We start from the raw sequence: 19102 nt of genomic DNA, 5'->3' as shown, positions 1-19102 counted from the left end.
TATCTTGCACTTGTCATAGTTCAGCTTTAGATTGTACTCCGTTGCTCTTTGCATGACTTGTTTCAAAATGTGATCATGATGTTCAACATCTCTACCAGCTACTAGAATGTCGTCTATGATGACATATGCTCCTTCAATACCTTGAAGCATTTCATCCATAATTCTTTGGTAAATTTCTGGCGCTGATTTGATTCCAAAAGGTAATCGTAACCATCTATTTCTTCCGAGAGGTGTGTTGAAAGTTGTGAGAAATGAAGATTCTCTTTCAAGCTTTATTTGCATAAACCCGGACTTGGCATCGAGAACTGAGAATATCTTCGAATCTGGAATATTAGTGATCACATCTTCAATAGTTTTCATCTGGTGATGTTCCCGCCTGATTGCTTTATTGAGATCTTTTGGATCAATACATATTCTCACTTTGTCATTCCTGAACGAAACAACCATGGAGCTAACCCATTCAGTAGGTTCATGTACTGGAGTAATAAATCCATCAGCTTGCATTTCTTTAAGTTTTTCTTCAACTTTCTTGCGTAGCGATGGTGCTAAGCGACGTGGTGGATGGATAACTCCTTTAGCATTTTCCTGTAACTGAATCTTGTATTCTCCTGGCAGTGTTCCAGGAAATTCTCTTTGTAACTCGTCTTCTGCTTTGGATTCTATGCAAGGGGAGATAGGTGAAAAGACGCGGTCCACATGTCTCCAAGGTGGGGACTAAGTCTAGCCTGAAGAGGAAAAGGTGGTGCGGGTGATGAAATTGGGGATAGAACGGGGAGATGATTAAAAATAAAATGAATAAATAATGATAAATAATAATTAATGCTGTGATAAAATTGAGTGACTCTGACAGCAAGCTTTTGACTTGTCACAGACTTATATTTCATTAAGTGTAAAAAAACTTCCGGATATTGTTTTATAAAAAATGAATTATGTCTAATGATTGTTTGAAATCGCATAATTGACTACTTTTACACTTATATTATTTGACAATGCGTCACTATAATTTGATTATCGATATCAAATTGTTCCATATTTTCATCTTTAAACAAATTTTAAAAAAAAGAGACAATAGGTTGTTCAGGGCTTTAAAAAAAAGTAATTTACTAGAATTTATTACTGAAAATCACTTTTTAGACATTTAATTTTCTTGCTGAAACATAAAATAAAAGTTTTGTAATCGATAAAGAATGTTCCGGATTTTGTTTTGAAAAGAAATCGACTTACATTACTTACATTTTCTTACAAATCGTCGCCAAAAATTTCCGAATTTTATTTAAAAATCTTCTAACGCCAAATAACTGTTTGAACTCCCTCTTCTAATTAATAAACAAATATTTCTCATTTACGAAAAAAATGTTGTTCCGGATTTTTATTAACAAATTTTTAACTCACTTCTCTCTTACAGTACATTTAATTTTCTAACTTATACATTACAAAATCAAATTATAGTTATTATGTTCCGATTTTTAAGGAAAACAACAACCAAACACCAAAGTAAGGTATGAAAATCTCTCCACATGGCTGTAGTACATTTAATTTTTATACGAGATCATCCAAAAAATTTGATTAACGGTATTACATTTATCTGAAATTCTCTTTTTCTTTTACTATTTATACAAACATCCGGAACAATCTATTATATAAACTTAAATCAATTGTGTTCATACCTAAAATTATTGCGATGTTTTGAAACGTAAAATAAAGGTTAATCAATTTTTAATAGCTTTAAGTTGTTTTTTTTTATATTAAGATGTCGGACAGACCGACTGACAGACAAAACGCAAAAATAACGCGGCTTTGATCCTCTTTAAATAAATTCTATTAGAACTCAGTGCACCAATGTCTATGAACCCTCGTTAAATATCTCATGTTAATAAAGACATTTTTTATGGTACCGGTACTAGCCTTTTGTGAGGTAATGGAATTTTTTTCTTTGACGTCTGTGATGTTGCTTGTTCAGGCTTTCTTGAGGTCAACTCTAGATGACTTGAATCTCAACCAATTACTCTGCAAGCGTTTGAGTTTTATTGTTCGGGTGTATTCAGTGTAGTTGATCAACAATACAGAATAAACAAGACAGACATCTATTTAACAAGTAAAGAGATGTAGTCAACGCTGATGAACAATTTATCCTATGTTTATTCTAAGAAAAAGGCCACAGTAAAAGTCTCTGTCAACTAAACACGTCGTTACCCTAGAGGATTCTATCGCTAACGGATTTTCCGGTCTCTAACCCAACATATCCCAAACGTCACTAGTCCCGTTCAATATGCGTCTTCTATGGTGCGTCGCTAAATAACTAAACCATAAATAAGGTGTCTAACAGATTCCTCCCCCCCCCCCTTGAAAAAAAATATGTCAATATTTTTCCACTATTGTCAAGTCTTACAAGTGCATTTGCAATTTATGGGGAAGACAACAAACATAAAATCTTGACATTTTCATCTTGGCTTGACAGTTCATCATGTTCATGTCAATGTTCATATCATTACACTGTGTAGACTTCCAAAGTCATCTTCATTTAATAAACAGTAACAGTTCATCATGGAAAAGTGGCATCTCATGGGCACGTCATATATCATATATATCATATATATCATCTCTCACAAATGTTCTCCACTGACAGTAATCTGACAAAATATAATATTTCAAAAACAATTATAAACTTTATTTCCACATTCAATAAGCTTTTCCTTACCACCCTTTTATACGCTTTTGTCCATTTTTCTTTTATACTCACCCTTTTCCATCGACCCAACTTTTGTCAATGATATATGAAATGATTCACAAAAAATATAACTATACTTACTTTCAAATCTCCCTTTTCAACTAGCATTCAAATTGTGCCATGTTAATTAATAATATCATATAATATCAAACAGCAATGTACTATATACATAGTATTTACAAGTATCACTTCCGTATGTATGTGTGTGTCAATCTAGACATAAAATTATCAATCAATAATTAATATCCATATTTCAATAAATACAAGAGGTACTTTCACTTTAGTTTTATAACTTTAAAAGTTTCAAACATATCATTACTATTCTATGGAATGTCACATCGTAGAAGTATAGTCCTATACTTGATTAATCAACATTATATTCCCGATTTAAAATTCATTTGTCTCATATTATTTCTCAATACATAAAAAAACTTTAATAGACAAGTTTAAACTTGATCACGATTCCATATTCAGAATACTTATTTATTTTACATCATATCTTGTCCTGTCATTTTGTTTATCATAAGTTCTGTACCCATTTGATCTATGATCATTGTATTTGTTTCTACTTTGGTTAATTCTTCCACCAAATCTACAACGAGAACTCGCTATCTTCTGATTGGTATGGAATCTATTCCAACATTCTCTAGCAAAATGCCCTTGCTTATGACAATTGTAACAAGTCATGTTTCTTTTATTGTATGAGTTATTCATAGGTCTATAGTATTGTCTAGTATTTCTGTTTAACACATTTCTGTTCAATAAATGTTCATATTTGTTTTGCCATCTGTCAATGTCCCTCATGGTACAAGACCTAATTCCTCTAATGTTACCCAATAACATATCTTGTATCAAACTAGGTATTGCTACAGCATTACAGTAACCAGTGAAAAAAGGTGTCTTGATAAAAATTCTGCAAGCCTTAAATTTCTTAATACTGCCATCTAATAATCTAACCTTTTTCATATAATCTAAATAACACCATGGTTCTACACATTTTGAATGAATTGCAATTGTTGTGCATGCTGTGTCCCTGATAAAATTTATAGATTTTCCATTTACTAGACCTTTGAATAGTTTAAAAGTATTTCTCTTTCCCTCAACCATGTTAATTTCTTCTATAGTGTTACCATAATTTAGTTGTTCAATATCACTATCCTCATCACTATAATTCCTATCCTGGTTTTCATTAGTATAGTAAACTCTACTTGTTTGATTCCTATCTCTATGTTTACTACTACTTCTGTTTTGATTTCTATCCCTATATGAGTTCCTATCATTTGTTCTATAGTATGTTGTTTTTTTGCAATGGGAAGCTATGTGACCTTTCTTATGGCAATTGAAACAAGTTATTTCTTCATAATGATTATCCCTAGATTTTGATCTTGCATTTCTATCTCTATTTCTATTTTCAAACCTATCTTCAGTTTCTCTAGAATATCTATCATTACTTCTGACTTTTTTCTCACTTGTGTATCCTATTAAATCTACCTTATTCTTATCTTTAGTAGAGAATGGATTAGTTGGATAAGCATTTTTATAAATTCTCATTATTTCTGTTACTTCATCTAAACATTTAGGATTTCTCTCTTTAATGAATGACTGAAGTTGGGGATCACACTTGTTAATAAAATTATCTAACAGAATGAAATTTTTTAATCCCTCATAAGAATTTCCCACTTTTTCTAACTTTACCCATTTATTGAAAAAATCTTTCTCCATATTAATAGTAGTTTGAGGTTCTATTTCTAATGATGGTACATTGTCAAAATATTTCTTTCTGAACGTTGTGGAATTATGACCATAGGCATTCAACAACTCTCTTTTCAAGACTTGATAGCTATCATCAATATCATAGTCATGATTTTGACATATTGTTAGAGCTTGACCATGAACGAAGTCTATCAGTATTTCAGACCATTCTTCTTCTGGCATATTAAATGTAGACATTTTTGCCTCGTATCTTTTCAGAAAATCACCAATGTCATCCTTCTGTTCATCAAAACTTTGTATTTTCCTCTTTAGCCATGTTTGCGAATTAGGGTTGTCTCTTTGTGTGGTAGTATTATTTGAATTATTTGTGTTATTTCCTTGAGTTGTCTGTGCAGTTTGAACGCTGGCTTGTGCTGTATCCAATCTCATCTTCTCCATTTTAGCCTCATGCTTTCTGTTTTTTTCTCTCTCTTTGTCTTGCCTTTCTTGGTCCTCTTTTTGCTTCTCATATTCTTCCTTTCTGATCCTATCTTGTCTATCTATCTCTTGTCTTTTTTCTTCTTTCTGTCTCTCTATCTCTTCTTTTTCCCTTCTTATTTTATCTTGACGTTCCATTTCTTCCCTCACAACTTGCTGTACATAAGCTGCCAAGTCCTTTCCTTTTAACTCCATGGCCTTTCCATCCTGCATAGCTGTTTCCTTAACCTCCTTAAGGTCCACATATGATGATGTAGCCATTGTATTATATTTTCACCCAAATTTATATATATTTTTACTTAGCCTATATTGGTTATGGCTATACTTTTGACTTATTTTATATTTAAGTTTTTACACACTTTATACAAGTTTTAAGTGTTATGTTTCTATAGATTCAGTAAATGTGTAAATCTAGTCTGAGTTATATTCAAATCTGTATATTAATATGACACAAATTTAAATTTTGTATATTATAGTATATATAATAGTACCATTTAGATCTAAAGTTACCAAGATCACTATGACTATGTCTATGAATAACTTAATTACAAATCAATGCTGAAAAATTATCTAAAATCGCTCGTCTGACATTGGCCTATTGTACATATCCAATAGATGTCATGCCGTAATGTGTAATATATCTCTTTATCAATAATAGGCTTTTAGTTTATTTTTAAATTAAGACCAATGCCTGGTCGTGCTGTTAGCGTGCTGAACTAATTATCTCTACGGTCCCGGTTTCTTAGTTTGTTTGTTTTACATGTTTTAGATGTTCCTTCAGAGTTGAAGATAGTTTACTTCCTAGTCCAAACCTCCCGTAGGACGACGGGGGATGGGAGCATGTAGGGTTTGAACCAGGGACCATCGATAAATCCAAACGACAGTCCAGCACGCAAACTAAACGACCAGGCAGGGTTTATACCCTGCTTGTTGCCATCCTCCATCGTCCAGCGAGAAGTTAATTATTTTAAACTTAGAAGGAACACCCGAAACATGTAAAACCAAAAAAAAAACATTTTTTACAACGGCAAATGAATCTTTGAAACATTATTACTTTTGACCATCAAAATTAAATCACCTCTTGAATATTCCTTGCGAATAGGCAGATCCGACAGGGATCCGACTCCGACGAGGGCCGCCTCTGAGTTTATGTGATAACACAAACTCTCTTTGTAATCTTGTTTTAATTAACTTCGAATTATATTTCAAGTTATTTTTTAAAGTTTAGTGCTGATTTTTTAACTTTTTAATTATGTTAGTAATCACATCATAAATAAGCAATATGTTAGACTTACAGAAAAATTATCAGTGGCTAATATTGTCATTCTATTTTATTTCATTGACTACTAGGCCCCCTATATATTCAGTTTATTCATAACTATGTGCGGTCACAAGACAATGTACACGTTTAGTGACAATTTAATTTCCCAGAATAATGGATTTAAATACTGATGAGGAATCAGTACCTACAGCAGCAACTGCTACTAAAAGTAAAATTAAGGACAAAAAAAGATCGTTTCAAGAAAGATGGAAGTTAAATTATTTTTGTACATTGAGAGATGACAAGCTACTTAAATTGAAAAAAAGTTTTAAAAGGCAACAAAAAGTAGTTGTTAAACTGAAAAACGAGAGTGAGTCTGCAGTGAAAGCCAGCGACATTTTGTCACACTTAATTGAAAGCTATAGCAAATCATTTAGTAAAGGTGATTTGATGAAGGAGTGTATCGTTAAAGCTGCGGAAGTCCAGAAAAAAGGTGAAAGCATTCAAAGAAATAACGTTAACTAGGAACACTGTGGCAGAGAGAATAAATGGCATGTCAGTCAGCATGCATGAACAATTAAAGAACAAAATAGCTGATTAAGAATTCATTTCATTGGCTCTCGATGAGTCAAATGATGTAACGGGTGTAACACAGTTGGTTATACTCATAATGACCTTTGACAGGAATTTTGAGATACATAAGGAACTACTTGAGCTCTGTTCTATACAAAGCACCACAACAAGCGAGGATGTTTTTGAGAAATTACAGGAGGTGATATTGCAGTAAGATTTACCTTTGCTCAGGGGCGTAACTAGGGATTTGGGGGCCCGGGGGGATTGACCTCTTTGGGGGCCCCTTGCATTTTGACATTGGACATATGACATGGGATAATGTACGCAAAAATATATAAGCCCCAAATCAAATTGGTTCAGTATATCAGTAAACTTAACAAAAAGTAATCAAGACTCTTTTAATGAATAATACCTTTGTTTATTAGTTAAATAATGCACAAGTGACAAATCTAAATTGATATCGCTTCACGTCGTGAATTCTGTGCAGCAAAGACACCTATAACATCAACTACATCGATCATGGGCGTAGCCAGGATTTTTTTTCGGGTGGGGGGGGGGGTTTGGGGGGATTCCTCCCCGCCCCTCCCACCCCCGGCAGAAAAAAAATATATATGTGTGTGTGTTTGTGTGTACATAATTAATCTTTATTACATTCTGACCCTTTCGGAAGACGTTTATTGTTTATTGTAGACTCCCCGCCCTTGCTAGCAAGGGGAACTGGGGGAGCTCGCAGCGCTCCCCCAGTGCGGGGCGAAGCCCCACCGCCGAGCACTATTTCTGGTATTGAAAGCCAACAAAATGCATATTCTGAGGTATCTACAGTGCATTATCTTGCTAATTTCTTTAGCAGCTTCCCGTATATGCAGTCCAGACTTTTGTAGTTTCTTTTGAACTATAGTAATTGGGCGCAAGAGCTTTGACCAGAATTCAAGATAGGCAAAAAAATCTTAATTTTCCACTGCATGAAGAAGATTCTGTGCTAATATTATATGGTATTATGTCATTGTTGGTTGTTTATGTTTTCTACGCAAGCAAAAGGATTCAGAGCATACAAAAGTGGGAAAGATCCATATCTCGTTATGCTCGAGTATAGAAATACTCCGATAAGCGGACTGCCGTATTCACCATCACAAGTGCTGACGAGTAGAAGACTCAGGGAATCATTCCAACTGATCACAAACTATTGAAACCATCGGTAGCTGAAAATGCAGAGACATTACTCAACAAACGACAGATGAAAAGCAAAGTGAAATACAATGCAAAAGCAAGACTACCTAAAGATTATTCTGTCGGAGAGTTCGTCTAGGTCAAACATGTCAGAAAGCAGTTGTCATAAAAAAACATTCAGCACCCAGATCTTACATCATAAAGACAAACGGAAAAACATACAGAAGAAATCAACGCTTTTTTAATAAGAGTTTCGATGAAGACATCTCTGGGTACTATTATACCGATGGAGACAATGAACTGCAAACTGTTGGAACAAACGAAACTGACAGTTATAGACCAACGTCTAGAGAACTTGTTGTGCCAGTCAAGACAACCAGAAGTGGACGAATTGTTAAAGTTCCTAGTAAACAGGGCCGGCCTTAGGCCACTGCAGCCTATGCGGTCGTAGTGGGCCCGCGCTTTCATAGGCCCCGCGCTAATTCCAAGTGTACATTATTAAATTAAACCATTATAATGTATATAAAATAACAGGGTTTTCGCGACCTCCTGATTTTTCAGGCCCTCCAAGAAATCTCACGAAAAGGCGAAATATACGATAAAGTCCTGAATTTTTTTTTAATTTATTCAAATCTCCTGAACAATAGACGAAATTGACATTTTGGGGTGCCTATAAATAAAAAGTGGCATTGCGAGATTTTATTTGATAAAAATTTATTGCAAAGACGAAAGTATGCCTATTTTCTAATTAAACAAAAATAATATTGACATCCGTTTCGCATAGGGCCCCGCAAATGCTAGGGCCGGCCTTGCTAGTAGATATCACTCTTAAGAACTTTAAATAGAAGGGTGTGATAATAACTTCAAAAGGAAGGATGTGCTAATATTATATGATATTACGTTATTGTTGGTAGTTTATGTTTTGTGCGAAAGCAAAAGGATTAGATGGAAATAAAAAGAGAGTTTCCATTGAATTGAGGAAAGATGAATAGAGGGGAAATAACTCGAGTATGAAGCTAAATTCTGAAATTATAGACGCCAAACCCGAATAAAGCATTATTAAGAATAACTTTTGGATCTGTTATTTTGCTTAAAGGTTGATTAGTGTAGCCATAAAATACTCGCCATTTAGATATATTATTAGTAAAGGTAACAAGATACCTGGAATTCGCTGTATATCATGCAGTTTTATTCCTGGCAACAAAGTTTAAAATGTAAAACTAACTTTAAAAAAAACTTTGATTTCTGTGGGAAAAAAATATTTTTAAAATGTCAACAAAGTCAACGTACTAATAGACCTAAATCTAGGTTTAGTCCTTGTGATAAATTTAATCCATAAATGTTGAAAAAAAAAAGACACCCGTGACACTATTTGTCAATCAAATATATTAAATTTATGTATTTACAAATAAATTTCGGACACCCATTTGGGGGCCCCCCCTAGGTGGGGGCCCGGGGGGATTTTAAAATTCTCCCCCCCCCCTCCCCCCCCCCTTAGTTACGCCACTGCCTTTGCTAAAGCTAGCTAGTTTAGCAACAACCATGATTGGAGTTAGAAATAATGTTGGTGCAAAGCTGCTTGCAAAAATAAGAGAGACTGATGCTAATTTTAAATTTGATCATTTTCAGTGCTTCATTCACCAATAAGCATTATGCGCAAAGTAATTACAGTTCAAACATGTACTAAGACCAGTTCCAGTCACTTTCAATTTTATTCGTTTCCGTGGCTTAAATCATCGCCAATTTTCAATGTTTCTGGATGACATTGGACACGAATTTGATTGTTTCCCCACTATGAAAGCTACAAACACCTCACCTTTCAAGATTATCTGATCGAAATTTCTCATCAGTGTCATTGACAAACAAAGTTCAACCTGACATTAATAAACTTGTATCCCAGAGAAGATGTCAAGCATCAGGACTACGAAAATAATGCGTAACCATAGTAATTTTTAGCGGCCCCGTAAGGGGAAAAAGCCGCTATTAGGTTTGTGCAAAATGTCCGTCTGTCTGTCTGTCCGTCTGTCACACTCAGATCTCGAAAACTAGAAGAGATATGAAAAATATTATTTCATCATTAAATGCGGCTTGAAAAGTTTAGGTGCAACGGCTACTTTTGGTTTTCTAAAAGCAAACCGTTTAATTTAAAAAAAATAATTATGCAAGCGATTTTTTCATAAAAATACACCAATTCTAAAACAATTACGTAAATGTAAGGGAGGCAATGTTACAATATGCTAAAAAGATGGACAATTTTTGTGTATTTTCAGTATCACTAAGTCAAATATATTTTAAAAATGGACAGGAAATGTTTACAACAAATATAAATAATAGTTAAAGATGTTTTTTCTGGTCAACTAGCTGCTAAAATTAAAAGAAAACATTTCTGTTTGTTTATAAAGGCTAATAATGCATTTTGTATGTAAATATCACGCACATTTTTAATGGACTTTTCATGCAGCGATTTTCGTGCAGTAGCGTAACGTCGCTACATGATCAGGTGCTAAACCAATTCCTTAAACTTTTTTTTAAAAATCAGATTTTATTTATTTTTTGTTTAGTGCCCCCATCCGAATAAAAGAAGATTATTTTGTGCGTTTTGTCTGTTGGTCGGTCTGTCCGTCACGATTAGATTAAAAAAAAACTAGAACTCTAAAAGCTATTGAAAATCTGATTTACCCTTTACTAGTTTTAAGTATCTAAAAATTGATTGTTCCGGATTTTTTTGTGCAAAACTAATCAACCCCAACAAATGTTTGTTTGCTCTTCTAATTTATATTACATTCAATTTCCATGCTTAAACGTTGCAAAAACACATTATCAATAATATGTTGTTCCGTTTTTTATGTAAATAGCATATTAATGCTAAATCAAAATCTCTATACTGACTTATATTTCATTAAGTGTAAAAATGTTCCGGATATTGTTTTATAAAACATGAATTATGCCTAATGATTGTTTGAAATCGCATAATTTACTAATATTACACTTATATTATTTGACAATGCGTCACTATAATTTGGTTATCAATATCAAATTGTTCCGTATTTTCATCTTTAAACAAACTATAAAAAAAAGTAATTTACTAGAATTGATTACTGAAAATTACTTTTTAGACATTTAATTTTCTTGCTAAAACATAACATAGAAGTTTTGTAATCGATAAAGAAAGTTCCGGATTTTGTTTCTTACAAATCGTCGGCAGAAATTTCCGAATTTATTTAAAAATCTACTAACGCCAAATAATTGTTTGAACTCCCTCTTCTAATTAATAAACAAATAATCTTCTCATTTACGAAATAATGTTTTTACGGGTTTTTATGAAAAATATTTTAACTCACTACTCTCTCACAGTACATTTAACTTTCTACCTAAAACATTAAAAAATCTAATTATCGTTAATATTATGTTCCGATTTTTAAGGAAAACAGAATCCAAACACCAAAGTAAGGTATGAAAATCTCTCCACATGGCTGTAGTACATCTAATTTTTATACGAGACCATCCAAAAAATTTAATTAACGGTATTACATTTATCTGAAATTCTCTTTTTCTTTTACTATTTATACAAACATCCGGAACAATCTATTATATAAACTTTTCAATTGAGTTCATACCTAAAAATTATTGCGTTGTTTTGAAACGTAAAATAAAGGTTAATCAATTTTTAATAACTTTTAGTTGTTTTTTTATATCAAGAAGACGGACAGACCGACTGACAGACAAAACGCAAAAACAATGCGGCTTTGATCCTTTTTAAATAAATTCTATTAGAACTCAGTGCACCAATGTCTATGAACCCTCGTTAAATATCTCGTGTAAATAAAGACATTTTTTTATGGTACCGGTACTAGCCTATTGTGAGGTAATGGAATTTTTTTTCTTTGACGTCATATGAATGGACTCTTTAAATGTAATGTTAAAAGAACGCACTCGGTGCACCAATGTCTATTAACCCTCGAAAAATTGCTCGTATTAATGAAAACATATTTTAGTCTAACTAAGCCGTGTGACGTAGTGTTTTTTTTTTCCTTTGACGTCATATGGAATGAATTCTTTAAATGAAATGCTAAAAAAACGCACTCGGTGCACCAATGTCTATGAACACTCGATAAATGGCTCGTATTGATGAAGGTGATTTTTAATCTAGCTAGGCCGTGTGACGTAGTGGTTTTTTTTCCTTTGACGTCATATGGAATGAATTCTTTAAAAGAAATGCTAAAAGAACGCAACTCGGTGCACCAATGTCTATGAACACTCGATAAATGGCTCGTAATGATGAAGGCGATTTTTAGTCTAGCTAGGCCGTGTGACGTAGTGTTTTTTTTCCCTCTGACGTTATATGGAATTAATTCTTCAAATGAAATGAAAAAAGAACTCGGTATAGTAATGTTTATTAAGCCTCGTTATGTGACTCGCGTTTAAAAAAGGAATGATACCTTGATTTAGATCTAATCTAGATTTTTTAAACTAGATCTAGATTTTTATTACAGTATATCTAGATCTGGATTTATATTCTAATTAAAATTATTTTAGAGTCTAGATCTAGAATTTCTAGATCTAGTTTAGACTAAAATAGACTAGATTAAGATGTAGAATTTCAATTTCTAAACTTAAAGTGTAAAAAAAAAAGTGTAGATTTTCATTTCCAAACGTTTTGATCAATATTGTAATGTTTTAATATACTAAAACTAATCTACTATTTTTTATTTAATTTAAATTTAAATTTACGGCAAATGAATCTTTGAAACATTATTACTTTTGACCGTCAAAATTAAATCACCTCTTGAATATTATTTGCGAATATGCAGATCCGACAGGGATCCGACTTCGACGGGGGCCGCCTCTGAGTTTGTGTAACACAAACTCTCTTTGTAATCTTGTTTATTAATACAGTAGGACTACAAATTTAGCTAACTAAGGGACAGGTATTCCACTAATTCTTTCGTATTATATTGTACATAAAATTAGTAGGCTATGATTTCCTGATTTTTGTCTGCGGCCCTTCAGGTAATAGTTAGTTTTTTGTGCGGCCCATACACCTTATTGAGTTTCATATGCCTTGATTGCGTTGATCAGACAATGCATGCGTTTCTGATATTATAATTTTGTAAAGATTTCTAATTTAGATTAGAATTCTCAAACACATCGTGATGCCGGAGATACTTGAGGTGGTCTTAATATCCGAATCTTGTGGAGGAAGGTTTTAGACCCCAAACCCCCTGGTGGGGGGGGGGGTAAACTTAAAATTCTCCTTCGACGTTGTTGACTGTAGTTCGATGTACTTTTTTTATTGAAAAAAAAGAGGGTTGAACTCAAAACCCTTTGTAGGGGTTTAGAAACTCAACCCCCCTTCCTTGGCTACGCTCATGGAATTTGGTAACTGTAGCCAAAAGGTTTAGTTATATAAAAAAAAGTAAAGAAAAACTATAGTTGTCTTTTTTTTTCTCTGTCAGTAGCTGGAATCCATTAATAAAATAAATAGACGAGATTTCAAGCCACATACTTTATATAAAAAAACTAAAGAAAACTTGACAGTAATTTGAGGTTCGGCCCTACCCCAAATAATAAATTTCACACTTAGATTCTATTATAATACCATTAACTATTGCAATGAAAAGCAGATTTAATATTTCACCTACAATTTTGAATAAAAGAGCACCGAGGTAGGGCTATTGCCGCTAGCGGATCCAGAACTTTTGAAGGGGAGCGATATTTTTTTTCTAAACCATAACCCTATGTATAAACACACACACACAACACACACTGCATATATATATATTATTGTTTATTTAGTAGTTAATCTTTATTACGGGGGCTGGACTACCATAGCCACACCTCTAAGGTAACCAGGTATAATTCCAGATAAACAACTCCCTCCCCCTTTTATTTGTTTAGTCCATCACATTGAGTTCATTGATTGACAGGTGACCACAAGTCAGATACGATGGACGTAAGCACTCTCTAGAGGTCACACGAGGGAACTATGTTTGTTTACTTAGTAGTTAATCTTAATTGGGGTGGGGGCTGGACTTCAAGCCAAACATCTACACGGGTATCCGGACAAAAAGTTTGCTTATTTGGAGAAAAATCTTAATCACGTGGTTGGGCTAGAGGCTACACCTTTTCAAGTGTGCCGAGTTACTTGAACATAAATCTCAATTAGTAAGCTGGACTAAAGATCACACGCACCTAAACGAGTGACCTTTAGCTACACAGAACACAAGCCGCGAGATTATATAGCCCAGTAAGCCAGTAACTAATTATTTTGTAGAAGACACGACCAGTGCTATCTTTAAATGGAGAGCTAAACACCCCCTACTCTTTATTTTATTTCATTTCTTTGGTCCTTGAGACCCAATTTATTGATAGACATTGACCATTTTTAAAACAGAATGAAAAAACACAACATGCTAACAAAGGATATTACACTGTCAATGGATATTATGGTTAAATAATTTTTCTAACGTGTTAACTTGAATATTACTCCTGCAGTTAAGTGTCTTGACTTGATAACGATATTCTTAATAATTTGTAACAGTCAATTAACTCTTTGTTATTACTATTTTTTTTTTACTTAAGATGCGTACTTAGCCACTGTGTATCAGACTAGGACGACTTTTACACACCTGACATCCATCGGCTTACTATCGTTCTCTTTTGTATCAGTTACTGAAACCACGAATAAAATAATTAATAAGTAATAATTAAGGAAGATGTTTCTAACATACGTTCTTTGCATTTAATGTTTCTTACGTACGTTCTTTGCACAATAAAATAAAACAAAGATGTGCAACCCTTGACCTCTAACTAGTGGACGGGTATAATTTATCTATATGCTTGACTGACCATGCCAATGTGTTATCTTTTTTGACTGACACCCAACTTAATTGCGTGCGTATGCTCAAGGAAAAAAACAATGTCTAGGCTCACTAGGTATATCTGACCAGGTTGTTGGTCTGAAATTCATGAACACATACATCCGACCACTATACAAGGCAGATTGCACTTTACTTATGAGATATACATTAGTAACTAGTTAAATATATACTAACATTATTTACATTGACCTTCCTACACACATCCTTTACAGTTGGTGGCATCGTACATACACAGAGACACACTTATGCTATACAGATTTTTAGAAATACTGTTAAGCTTGAATAAATCAATCAGTAACAGAGTTTAAAACAATAAGGTATATAAAAGGAAAAAAAATAAAACCAACCAATATAGGTATGTTATTTAACAGTTTCGTAAAATGTTCAGCAACACAAGCTATTAACAAGACACTTAGGTATCCGGCTCCGGCCCCGGCCGAATATCAAATTTTACTATCCGGTCATATCCGGCCCCGGCCAGATATCAAAAAGTACTATCCGGTGCACCCCTAATATATATATATATAGTTATATCTATCAGAGAAGAACATCTCAACCTCCAGCAAAAAATACAACGTTGGTTGAGCCGAAGCCATGAATTCTCTTGCATTCTTAACTGCAGAAACGCATGACAGCTCATTATTCATCCTATTAAAAGAGACAGGCCTATCCTGAAGTGTGACTGACAATTGAGACACAAGTAGCGTAAGTGGATCTTTATTAGACGTTATTGATCGTAATATTATCGTTGTCTTAAGCAAGACTTCTTGTACGTGTCTTGTTTTGGTCAGAATAAGACGCCAATAGAACTATGGTAAACGCTCGAAGTATATTCAACTGTCTAATTTTTAAGAATATTTTGAATAATGTTTCACTTTCAAAAATTATAATATGAATTTTTTTATAATTACAATCAATTTGATAAAGTTAAGATTAAGGCTTTGGTGGTCGCCGCAGAAAAAAATGTCGGTCGAAAAATAATATTTGAAAAAGACGTTAAATTATACGTGATTAATTTTGTGCAACATGCCTGATTTTAAATTCGTCTTGTAACAGAGCTATAATTCAAAGCTCTGAACACACACAAAATTCGGAAGGAGGAGAATTAAAAGTAGACCAATTGGATTCTACTGTAATTTTTTTTTGTTATCTTATGGAACTGGCTGTATCTGAAGTGTGAAAGACATCCATACTTTTAATTGTTAAGTCTTTTCTTTTCAGAAATAGTGTTTTGTAGATCATTTTAAAGTGTTTAAAATGTTTTGCATTACCGAAATAGTTATTTCTGGAGATAGTATTAGAGAGGTATCAAGTGTCGTGCGCATCTGGTAGGGTATTTTCGTTTGAGCACCATAAGGTCTTATTAGTTCTGTTTCTAAGGATGCGCTATATTGGTGTCATTGTTCTCTTGTTGTGCCTTGAGATGAGTCTCTTTGTGTTCTCTTGGTGTGCCTTGAGATTGAGTTATCTGTGTGGTGTTATTCCCCAGTATTGGGTAAGTTAGTTTATTTTACTATCTTTTACATGTCGTAGCTTTACAATCGTTTCTTTAATAATCGTGAGAATGGCGGTATCAAAGGAGTGTGTATTTTTCTTATCTAGGGACGCAGGCTTGGGACTCTGCTGGAGTCAACTCTGAGTTGTAGGCTTGGTAGTTGACTATTGCCCGTGGCGTTGGGTTGGCGTTGTGAGGCCTGATTGACTATGGCACTGAGATTAAGGTGTGCTATAGTCCTTTGAATGTAGTTTGTAATTGCTATTGATATTTATTCATAATGTATGCCTCATAATATCATATATATCATTAACTCATTAAACCTTTGTTGTTATATGCAATATTGTTATTCACTAGTATACGTTAAGATTTGGTTTATTCGTTCCTGGATATTTAGTGCATAAATTGATTACTAGACTGTTAGGGGTGCCCAGGCAGACGAGCCAAGGCTAAATTATAACCCCGGCATAAAGCTAATAAACACTGTTCAGGTGGGGAGCCCGGCGGAGTACATCATACCCTAGATGAGCGCGAGGACAAAACCCACCAGACATCAAGTTCCCTCTCCGTCCAGCAAGGTAGTCTGGGGAAGCGCGTTTGCTCCGCCAATCGTTTTCCTTCGTTCTGAGCTTCATAAATTCTTTCTTTTTTCTTCCCGTAGTAAGAAGAGCCAATGTCAATGTCAAGATATAACGGAGTGGTCCGTTCCGATAATGAGGTATTTTCTTGGAATCCGGGTGCAAAATATTCATGTCACTGTGTTATTTTATATATTATGAATGTGGCTGTGGTTATCAATGTAGGCGTGGTGGTGACATTGGGTTCTTGTTACAAATCACAGAATAATGAAATGACGCTGGATGTAGCAGACACAATAAGTTTAATATAACACCACATGATGAATACGATATACAATTCGACCCAGGAATGGTCAGTATTAATCCAACAGGAATATACGAATATCACAACTTAGTAACTATTCTATAACCAACTACTTTAAACATCTAACTCTACTGCTTATATCTTAAGTGACTCAATACAAGTGCTTGCTACAAGATCTCTATGTGGACTGACTGCCTTTAACTCTCTGGTTCACCCAAGGTCAAAAGTGTTCACCTTAGTGCAACATGGGTTGTGAATAAGATTCACAATATGGAATTAACATACACAATACAGAATTAGGGTTTCTACTCTATGGCACCAACTTTGAGGTGGTGACAATTCATTTAAGTAAAAAAAAAAAAGTCACTTAAATTAATTTTACAAAAGAAAGAGGTAACACTGGCCAGTACTATTATGCAAGGGATTGGCGAGATACATGTAGCGTACGTATGTGTTCAGATAAGTGAAGATAAACTTCGTGTTCAGTTGAAGCCTTACTGCGAATTTTTTTCAGTTTTTTTTTCACACTTAAAAGAAGTCTTTAACTTACAATATAATAGCTTTTTAAACATTGATAATAATGTTGTTTTAATGGGTTAATATTCAAACGTAGTACGTGTGACAAGCACACTTGCACAAAAGTAATGACAGGCACAGAGTTCAATACGGTAGGCAACTAATGCGATATATAAAATTATGTACAGGTTTATTGTATAAATTCAATGGTGGAGTGGTAATTTACACAGGGTTGGGTGCAATCTAACCTTTACATTGATCATCATTAGATCTTAAGAGCCAAGTGTTCCGGGTGTCATTAGGCTTATTCGCTTAGCTTTATCAGAGTCTGGTGCTGCCGTAAGGAGACTGGTATGGCTGGTGCTGACGCTGTCTGCTGGTGGGCTGTCGGAATGGTTCCAGGTCTTGGGTAGTCCAACTGTCTGTATGGGCAGGGATCAGCTGCAGCTACGGTCAGCGAAGCCAGATACGGGTCTTATTAATTAGACGCTGATGAGTTGACAAGCTGATGAGGTGCTGATAAGGTATGAGCAGTTGACTATTTGAGTCGACAAGAGGTATCAGCAGTGAGTCGATAAGTGCAGACTACCTATGGATATAAAGCTGGAACGATATGATTTCTGAGAAGGACATCTTCAGAATAATAACATCCTAAAGAAACTATACGCTAGTTACATAAATCATAGTGTTCTAAATATAACTATGGGAACTAACATGTCTATATTGCATTTGTCAAGGGAGATAACAATAATGGAGAAATCTCATAAAGGGAAGTAACAAATAATAATAATGTTATATAAGTAATGTTTACCAGTCACGATTAATAGCCCGCACCACCCGCACACTGCTAGCTACGCCAGTGCCTAGTACAATACAATAGCAGCCTAATGAGTTTGAAGCTTTTTGGTATTAGGCTACTAATAGATTACAGACGTTTCTTCAAAAAATAAGATTGTTACGTCTTACGCATTTCATGTGTCAATCTAGTCATGCATGTTGATCTGTGACTTAAAATATGCTAAATCATTGGTTTTCCTGGCTGACTCAGACAACCCATTCAATTAAAAGATAAGAGAAAGCAGAACGGTTAGAGAGGCACTTACGTTAATGTGAAAAGCTCTTGCTTCCTCCTAGTACATTCACAAAAAACGCGATTTGTATATGTATATACCATGACCCATTTTTTTAAATATAAATCTTTTTTCATTAAATACCGGATGTGACAGCGCTATATAAATTATTGTAATTATTTTCATTATTAATGACTTCATACCATAGACTATATATTACATGGACTGCCAACACTAAGGAAACTAAGCATAAGTTCCATTCACCGAGGCGTCCTTGGTTGCGTGGTAAATTGACTTCCGGTAGAATTTGTTACTATATAAAGAAACTATTCCCGAAGA

General features: G+C 34.1%; 1 protein-coding gene across 2 annotated transcripts in view; it reads right to left on the bottom strand.

Moving 5' to 3' along the window:
• Positions 1 to 17158: 17158 nt before the first annotated feature.
• LOC106077929 (QRFP-like peptide receptor) overlaps positions 17159 to 19102 on the bottom strand; it is a 110167-nt gene continuing 108223 nt past the window's right edge. For both annotated transcript variants that reach the window (XM_056040795.1, XM_056040791.1), the window contains one exon: positions 17159 to 18282. In XM_056040795.1, the coding sequence (XP_055896770.1) occupies positions 18232 to 18282 (51 nt within the window). In that variant the 3' untranslated portion in view covers positions 17159 to 18231. The remainder of the gene's footprint in view (positions 18283 to 19102) is intronic.

This window comes from Biomphalaria glabrata, chromosome 1, assembly GCF_947242115.1.
Source record: "Biomphalaria glabrata chromosome 1, xgBioGlab47.1, whole genome shotgun sequence".
NCBI lineage: Eukaryota > Metazoa > Mollusca > Gastropoda > Planorbidae > Biomphalaria > Biomphalaria glabrata.
The sequence above is the reverse complement of the archived record's forward strand: the minus strand, read 5'-3'. Positions and strand labels throughout refer to the sequence as shown.